The sequence below is a fragment of the Chionomys nivalis genome, chromosome 19 (assembly GCF_950005125.1).
Source record: "Chionomys nivalis chromosome 19, mChiNiv1.1, whole genome shotgun sequence".
NCBI classification, from domain to species: Eukaryota; Metazoa; Chordata; class Mammalia; order Rodentia; family Cricetidae; genus Chionomys; species Chionomys nivalis.
The window spans coordinates 10,751,200-10,760,236 of NC_080104.1; the positions used below are offsets into that span (position 1 = coordinate 10,751,200).

A 9,037-nucleotide genomic window follows, 5' to 3' on the forward strand; every position below is an offset into this window, starting at 1 on the left:
CAGGCCCTGAGAGACCCTGTCTCAAAACCAACCCAAACCTATCTATGAACACGTTCTCAGCAACAGACTAAGCATGGTAGGCATGGTAGGCACAAGTGCTTCCCTAAGGCAGGGCACAAGCTTTGCCCTGTGAGCCCAAAGAGGCAAGGTACCTCTTACCCAATATGCTTTAACCCAGGTGATGGCACATGCCTGTAATCCCAGCTCTCAGGAGGTGCAGGCAGGAGGACCAGATGTGCTCCTTGGCTACATACTGAGTAGAGGAACAGCCAGCCTTGGATACATGAGCAACTCCCCATAAGCACTGTAACTGACACCCCCCCCACGAGACTAGGACACCAGGAGGGTATCAGGCTTGGATTTAGACACCGCACCACCTTTCCTGGCTACAGTCTCTCGCCTGAAATCAGCTGCTCTAAACCCTCAGAGCATCCTGGATCTTAAGCCTTCACATAGAGATGCTCAACCTGCATCTGTGTTTTGGAATGAAGCATTTCCTTTGCTTAGTTCACAGCCCTCCACGCTCAGGTGGGGGCTCCGTCACCCTGGTATGGGGATTGAAGAGTGGATATACAGCCAGTCACCTTCATGCTGACACCAGGGTGCCAGCAGAAGTGTTGGTTGCCCTCTTCAATGTCCACCTGCCATTTGGAATTACTACATGGGTTTCACCTGAGGGGTGAGATACTGTCCCAAAGGGTCCTTGATTAAAAATCTCACTGGCTTGTAAATACTGCACGTGAACTAGTCATGAACCCAAGTGCAGGATATTTAAGGACTAAGGTCCAGGCAGAGTGCTACAGTTTTAGTGTGGCTTGTCTCCAGAGGGCTCTTGTGTTGGGAGCTTAGTCCCTAGGGTCATGTGACACCTTGAAGAAATGGGGCTTGTCAGGAACAACAGCACACGGCTTGAATCCCAGCACTTGGGACGCAGAAGCAGGTAAATCTGTGAGTTCTAGGCCAGCCTGGTCTACACAATGAGAACTTGCTAAAATGGGGGGAGGGAGCCTTTCAGTAAAGATCATTAGGTCTCAAGGAGGACTACCTGGGGAGCATTAGGTAGGTGTGTGTACATGTGCACACGCGTGTGTGATATGCAGGGCAGGAGGGTGCCAGGTGTCCTGCTCTGGTACTCTCTGCCTTATTTCTTTAAGGCACGGTCTCTCAGTGACCCTTGAGAACCTTGAGTGAGCCTTAAACAGCCATCCATCCATCCTCCCACTCTGGCTCAGAAGCAGTGGAGTTACGGTACATGCACAGCTGTGCTTGGATTTCTGACATGCACTCTAGAGATCTGAACTTAAGTCCTCACACCTACACAGCGGGTACTCTCCCTCACAGCCATCTCCCTGTGACCATGAGAGCTTTTCAGAGGGCAGCAGCCCCAAGAACATCTGCCTTCCACTTGTGTCAGAGGCCAAGCCAACCTCCTGGACATTCAGGAATCAAACGGTGGGTTCTTTTCATTAAGAAGCTGTTGAAATACTTGGGAACATTTTGAATTTTTGCTAAACCACTCTCAATCAGCTAAAGCCTATGAAATTTGTTATCTATTAATGTATGATTTCCTTTGTGGGTGACTTTTCTCTTCTCTTTTTGTTTTTCTTTTTAAATACAGGGTCTCATGATGCATGCTAGGCAGACACTCTACTGAGCAATATTCCAAACCTGGGAAGATTGATCTGTCTGTCTGTCTGTCTGTCTGGCCTGCCAACCTACCTATCCACCTATCCTTCCTATCTATCTGTCTATCTATCTGTCTATCTATCTATCTATCTATCTATCTATCTATCTACCTATCTATCTATCTACCTACCTATCCTATCTACCTTATCTATCTATCTATCTATCTATCTATCTATCTATCTATCTATCTATCTATCTATCTATCTATCTATCTATCTACCTACCTACCTATCTATCTATCTATCTATCTATCTATCTATCTATCTACCTACTTACCTACCTATCTACCTATCTATCTATCTATCTATCTATCTATCTATCTATCTATCTATCTATCTATCATCTACCTACCTAACCTATCTCTCTACCTACCTACTTATCTATCTACCTTTCTTCCTTCCTTCCCTTCTTTCTTTCTTCCTTCCCTCCTTCCTTCCTTCCTTCCTTCCTTCCTTCCTTCCTTCCTTCCTTCCTTCCTTCCTTCTGTAAACTGTTGTATAGTTATCACTCCCCCTCTTTTTTGGGGGGTGGGGTGGTGTCATTTTTGAGACAATATCTCTCTATGTAGCCCAAGCTGGTCTGGCGCTTGCATGTAGACAAGCCTGGCACTGAATGCAATAGAAGCCCACTTACCTCTGCCTCCAGAATGCTGAGATTAAAGGTGTGTGCCACCATGCCTGTCAGATATTATTTTTCATTATTACTGTCATGATTATGGAGTCTGACTCCAGAAATCCTGACACTAGGGAAGAGAAAGCCACATCCCTCCTCCCTTACAATGTCCTAGGAAAATGCCATCAGAGACACGATCACTTGTGGAGGTTGGGATTCAACCCCAGTTCTAGTTCTGAAAGAACTGTACACTCAACACACAAACACTGAAACAGGAGCCCAGGGGCTGGGGACGTAGACTGTCTGGGAAAGTGCTTTACTTGTAAGCAGGAGAACCCAAGTTCTGTCCCAAGAGCTGACAGAAGACAGGCAAGGAAGGTGGAGCACACTGATAAGCGTCGCACCGGGGAGAAGTCAGGGATCCCTGGTGCCCACCAGCCAGCCAGCGTAGCCTGTACAGTGAGCTCCAAGCCAATCAAGAGTCTGTCTCAAACATGAAAGGTGCACAGTGGGGGCTGGAGAGGCAGCTCAGTGGTTAAGAGCACTGGCTGCTCCTGCAGAGGACCCGGGTTCGATGCCCAGCACCTATAAGGTGGCTCACAATTCTCCCTAACTCTAGTTCCAGGAGATCTGATGCCTTCTTCCTGACTCTGTGGGCATCAGACATGCATGTAGTACCCATACCTACACGCAGGCAAACATTCAAACACATAAAATAAGTCACTAAGAAGAGAAAGGTGGACAGTATCTGAGGAACGATACTCTGGCCTCCACACACACTCATGCGCACACACACACGCACACACACACTCGCGCACACAAACACACAGAAACCTTATATCACAGAATCTTAACAACCTATGTATTCTTTCCCATCACGTCCATCACTGCATCCTGGTTCCACGCCACCCCTGTCGCGACCACCATCGCTCCCCATGACAGTGGAAGACAGGCCTTTTGTGAGGACGTCATAAAAGTGGTGAATAAAAATGTCCCACTATGGTGATACCCAGAATCTCAAAGTTCTTTTCAGGTGAGCAGTGGGAAAGAGGCTTACCATCTTCTGCACAAAGATAAAGTCCTTGCTGTAGGTGGCCAGTGCTTTGTTAAACAGTTTCCTTTCTAGAGAGGTCCACTTGTCAGAGCCTGGAACAAAACAGAGCGTTCATTAGGGACGGTGCTCGCTCTCTCTCACCAGAACAAAGGTCTGGCATCCCAGCACTCAGGAGGAGGAGGAGGCAGGAGACTGAGGAGTTCAACCCTAGCCTGAGCTACCTAGTGAACTTAAGGCTAACCTGTGCTACAAGAAAAATAAAAAGAGAAGATCCCAGTTCTCTGAACATTCACTTGGTCTAAGTCATGCTCCAACTGTCTAGAAAAAGGGGCCGCACATATGAAATCCATGTTTGAATAAAAAGCTAGACTAGAGCTGGGAACAGTGTTGTATGCCCGTACCCCCAGCAGCAGGAGGCGGGAGGACCCAGCCTGGGCTACCTAGTGAAACCTTGCTTAAAAAAACCAGAACACCCAGTGAAATGTAAGAGTCAGCAGCTCTGATTCTGGTTCAAAACTCGGCAAGTCACTTAACCCAAAACTTCAATTTTGTAATCAATGAGTAGCAGTAATTAGAACTGCCTCCATTAGTAATCAGGTTTCTGTGAAAGTTAAAAAGAATCCCATATGGGCTCGGCAGATGCAGGTAGATCTTTGTGAGTTCAAGGCAAGCCTGGTCTACAGAGTGAGTTCCAGGACAGTCAGGGCTACACAGAAAAACCCTGTCTCAAAAAACCAAACAACAACAACAAAAAAAAAACCCATGAAAAACCACCACCACCACCACCCAGGCAGTTAGGTTCACTGTCTCTGCCATTACAAAGGCCAACATCCATGGCAGCAACGAAAGCTATGGAGGTGAATCCCAGTGGAACACAGAAGAAACTCTGCCTTCCTGTCAGGGCCAGGGCAGCAGAGAAGGCTATGAAGTAGAAAAATACGAGACTGGAGTTTTAAAAGTTATACAAGGTCGGCAAGGCAAGAGAGAGAGATAGAAGGGAATTCTGGGGCAGGAAAGTCAAGTGTAAACTCACAGTCAAGAAAAATACAGCTCATTCACTCATTCGTTCTCTAAGCGTGTTTATTAGGGTTAACTATAAGCAGGGTGCGGTGTCAGGTAGAGGAGCTTCGGGGACTGTGGGGATGTGTGGTGCAAGAGCACTTGCTGTGAAAACAGGGTGGCCTGAGTTTGAATCCCAGCACTCAAGTTGAAGCAGAAGTGCCTCCTATGTTGGAGGCAGAGACAGTGGATCCTGCAATGTCACTGGCTAGTCCGCCTTGCCGAAACAGCCAGCTTCAGGTTCAGAAAGAGACCCTGTCCCAAACAATAAGACCCTGTCCTTTTCTGACTTCTGCATGTGCCCGTGCATGAAGTACACACACACACACACACACACTCATGCACACGCATGCACGCACACACACACACACACCATCTAAAGAAAGCTGCCATCTAAGAATATTCACTGCATCTCAGATGCTAACTATTTTACGTTTATTAGTCACCAGGCTTTACTGACAACCCCGTAAGGCTGGTCACTACTGTCCCATTTCCCAGATGAGAAAATGGAGGTCTTCTAACATGGCTTGGTTCTAGGTTCCTGGGGAAGGGAAGCATATTAGGCTAAAGAGGAACTTTGGGTGACTGTCCAGGCAACGAGATATCTCTGTCATTTCTAGAGTTTTGGAAGTTGCTTACTTCTTGTTTACTTAGGTAATATTATATCCTTCTGGATGAAGCTGAAGAATGGTTAGTTATAGTTATAGTTTTCCTTAGTTATGATAAAAGATAAAATAGATACAAATATTGTAACTGTAATTCTTGCTTGATAACTGTTTTGTTATATGTAATTTTACTATGTTAAAATGAAAACCTTTCTTTTTTGTTTAAACAGAAAAAGGGGAAATGATGTAAGAGGGTCATCTGTCTATGCGTTACTTTCATTGGTTAATAAAGAAACTGCCTTGGCCTAGTTGATAGGGTGAACTCAGGTAGGCGGAGTAGACCTAACAGAATGCTGGGAGAAAGAAGAAGAGTCAGGCAGATGCCACGAAGCTCCGGCCCGAGATGGATGCAGGTTAGAATCTTCCCGGTAAGCCACCACTTCGTGGTGCTACACAGATTATTAGAAATGGGTTAATCAAGATGTGAGAATTAGCCAACAAGAGGCTGGAACTAATGGGCCAGGCAGTATTTAAATGAATACAGTTTCCTTGTAATTATTTCGGGGTATAAGCTAGCTAACCAGGCAGCTGGGAGCAGGGCTGTGGGAAGTGGCCCACTGCTTCACATTGCAACAAGGGGCGACAGCAGATTTGCGCCTGTCGGGGCAGAAGCATTGTGGTCCTAACATGCCATTTAGGTCTTGCTGCTCAAACTTGATTAGTGGTTTTTCTTTCCTAGCACAATAGGCTATGCCGGGAGACTGGATTCAGAATGGGACTGGCTTATCTGGAGCGAGAAACAAAGCCTACATGGCGGGTTTTCTCTATAAAATACCCAACCCCAAGCATTTTATTACAGCAACAGGAAACACAGGACTTAGTTCTGGGTGAGTCAGGGAAGGGTCAGCCACCATGGTGGGCATAGAGAAGACTATGCTGTTCCCAAATTCTCTCCATCTCTGATTCCTGGATGGCCACGGATATTCCATCACCTTTTCTCAGGTCTCCGAGCAAATCTGAAGTTTTGTTTTTAAAGGGGTCTTATGATGTAGCCTTGGCTGGCCTGGAACTCACTATGGAGACCAAGCTGGCCTCTTACAGAGATCTGCCTGCCTCTGCCTCCACCTCCGAGTTGCTGGGATACAGGCGTGTGCTACCACGCCTGCCCCCCCCCCCCCCCCCCGGCATCTTTACTCCTAGCTAGGGTAGGCCCAACTTTTCCATGTTACTCTGGCCAACTGCTAGGACTTCAGCACAGACAATGTGAATAGCATTTGCCATTCAAACATCTCTGGGTGGGCAGCCATCCTGGGATTGCAGAGGGGGCATGGGGCTCAGTGATGTACATGCAGGTGTCTGAAATAAACACCCTTTCCACATAAATCTTTGGTGGGTCTTCCAGCCTCTAACTGAGCAGACATAGTCCGGTTGGCTGGTTCCAGCTTCCAGAAGCAGAGCAACTACTCATTTCCCTTGCAAGGCTGCATTTTTGCAGCGGTGAAGAGAATACTGTGGAATAGAATCTTCTCCCAGATCTTCAGGAGCTGGAGAGCCTGACTCCCTGGTCTGTGCCTTCATAGCCATTCCACAATGTTCCTCAGATTATATCCAACATTCTGGGTCTTGTGGGGAGAGTTTGTCCAACCTCTCTGCGGCTGGAGAGGTTGAAAGAGGAAGAAGGCTGAGAGGATTCACCAGCCAGCAGCTTTAGCTGAGTGACTAGAGAAGAGGCATGGCTCCTTTCAGGTGTGCGTCAAAACAGCAGAGGTGAGAGAATCAGTGTCGGAAGGAGATGATGGTGTCCTATCGCACATCCCCTGGCAGGTTAAGGATGGGTGGCCCTTGGTGCTCTCTCACCTGATGCTGGTAGCAGCCACCCCAAGCAGATCAGTGAAAATTCTTCCCAACTTGAGATCATAGGCTTCTTGGAGTTATCACCACTCTACCCAGAGACACGAGCAGGGGCATCCAGGCTTCTCGAGCCAGCAGCGTCTCTGCGCAGGTTACACTTCCTTCCACCCCTACCCGGCTCACTATCTCCCTGCTGGTCCAAAGAGCAGGGGTAAGTTCCTTGCCTCCCTTAGAGACACCCACTCCTGCGTGTCCACAAGGCTGGCTGGTCCATCTGCTAAGCAGGAGTCCCCACACTTCAAGAAGAATGGAGACCTCTGGGGAGTGCCTTGGGATGCGGTTCTGTAATGAGGTCTTCCATCACAGGCCTTCCCAGTCCAGGAAAGAGGTGGGATGGTGGCTCCCTTTCTTTTCCTTGGGATGCTGTTCTGTAACGAGGTCTTCCGTCACAGACCTTCCTGAGTCCAGGAAAGAGGTGGGATGGTGGTTCCCTTTCTCTTCTGGTCTCACTTGCGGCCACAGTGACAGGTGGGGAGCACGGGGAGGGTGGCTCTTGTACAGAGGATGTGTGGCGTAGAGAAAAGGACAGCACTTGTATGGATGCTTGTGTGTGCGTGTGCCCAGCAGGGAAAGAGGCTAGACCAGACAATAAATTCGTCTCTCACACACTAGAGATGGCCTCTAGAGATTGGGGACCACACACAGGAGTTGAAGGACCCTGGACTGAATTCTTGGTACAGATAAATGACATCCAAGCATGTGACATCAGTACGTCATGACACAGGGTGCCTTTTGTCAGGAGAGCTTCAGCTGTGAATGTGCCCCTGGCATTTCTTCCTTCTGTGACGGCAGGGAAGTCCACTTCTTAGTTTCTTCACCCTTGAACTAGGGACAGTGGCTGGTTCGCTGTGACCAACACTGCTTGGTCATAAGCAGGTGCGTGGTATCTCTACCGATCACTTGGGCGGATTCTGTATCAGCTCAGGCTATGGGACATATACTGTCCCCCTGGTGTGGCTACTCCAAGGCTGCCTGTTCTCACAGCTCTGCCTCTCTCTGTAAGACCCCACCCCGTCTCAGCTGGCGGGTGGGGTTACTGGGCCGACCCCCCCCCCCCCCCCCCCCCCCCCCCCCCCCGGCTCACTGGTTCCACCTGGGGATTCCTGGCTATTGGGCTATTATCAGCAGGGCCTCCTAACAAGCCGATTAAGACTAATGACAAAGAGCCTAATTAACTGAATGAAATGGGCACTGGAGTAGCGTCTAGAGAACAATGCACTGAGCTCTGGTTGCTGGGAAACAGGCTCCGGACAGTGGCTAATTTGGGGGCAATCTACAGCAAATCCAGGCAATTAAAAACAGACATTCCTGGGGTAGAGAGAACTTGGATACAGTATCTTTTCAGAGGGTCTCTCTGGCTTCTTTTCGGGATTTAAAAACAAAACAAAACCAACTTCTACTGACGTCGATATTGTGGTTATGGCAGAAAGACGTGCTCGCCGGGAAAATGGGAGGCTTCATACCAGACTTCCAAGGTCATACAGAGTTACCCACAGCAGGTGACGGTCAGAACCGTCTCCCTGGGATGCGGGTTGCTACTCTAGGTTCCTCTAGGTGCAGAAAGAAGGGAAGCCTCAGTTTGAACCCACATTTCGAACTTGTCACCAAACATTTTCTTTGGAAATGCTGTGTCAGGCGAGGCAGAGGAGAAAGTAACGAATGAGTCAGGTCCTGCCACCAGGAGCCCACGATATAGTTAAAGACAAAGAGGCACCCACAGCTGTGTTCTTAGAAAGTAACTCTTGCAGACACACAATTCTGTTTCTATTAACCTTGGGCAGCGTCCAAGACTAGAGCGCTGACTTTCCTTATGGAAAGGGTGTCTCTCCTGGGTTTTAGTCATCTTTCAAAATTCAAGGCAGGGTTTGAGGACCCAGTGGGTGCTCGTGGCTGTGGTAGACATGACAGAAGTCTTCACTGCACCCTGTGAAGAAGCTGGATCCAATTCGACCACCCCAACACTGCGCACATCTGCACCAGGACCTGTTCCAGCTGTCTAGCACAACCAGGTGCCTCTCCATCACAACTGCCTCCCAATACCCATGCAGAGGGAAAGCACCGCAGAGCCCCTGGGCCGGGGCAGTGTGTCCTGGGGTGACCTGGGCACTGG

The 9,037-nt window shown here is 48.6% G+C and overlaps 1 protein-coding gene across 18 annotated transcripts in view; it reads right to left on the bottom strand.

The window, feature by feature from the left end:
• Window positions 1-9,037, bottom strand: part of Trerf1 (transcriptional regulating factor 1) — a 231,807-nt gene that overhangs the window by 17,480 nt on the left and 205,290 nt on the right. For all 18 annotated transcript variants that reach the window (XM_057751034.1, XM_057751033.1, XM_057751031.1 and 15 more), the window contains one exon: window positions 3,356-3,444. In XM_057751034.1, coding sequence (XP_057607017.1) covers window positions 3,356-3,444 — 89 coding nt within the window. The remainder of the gene's footprint in view (window positions 1-3,355; window positions 3,445-9,037) is intronic.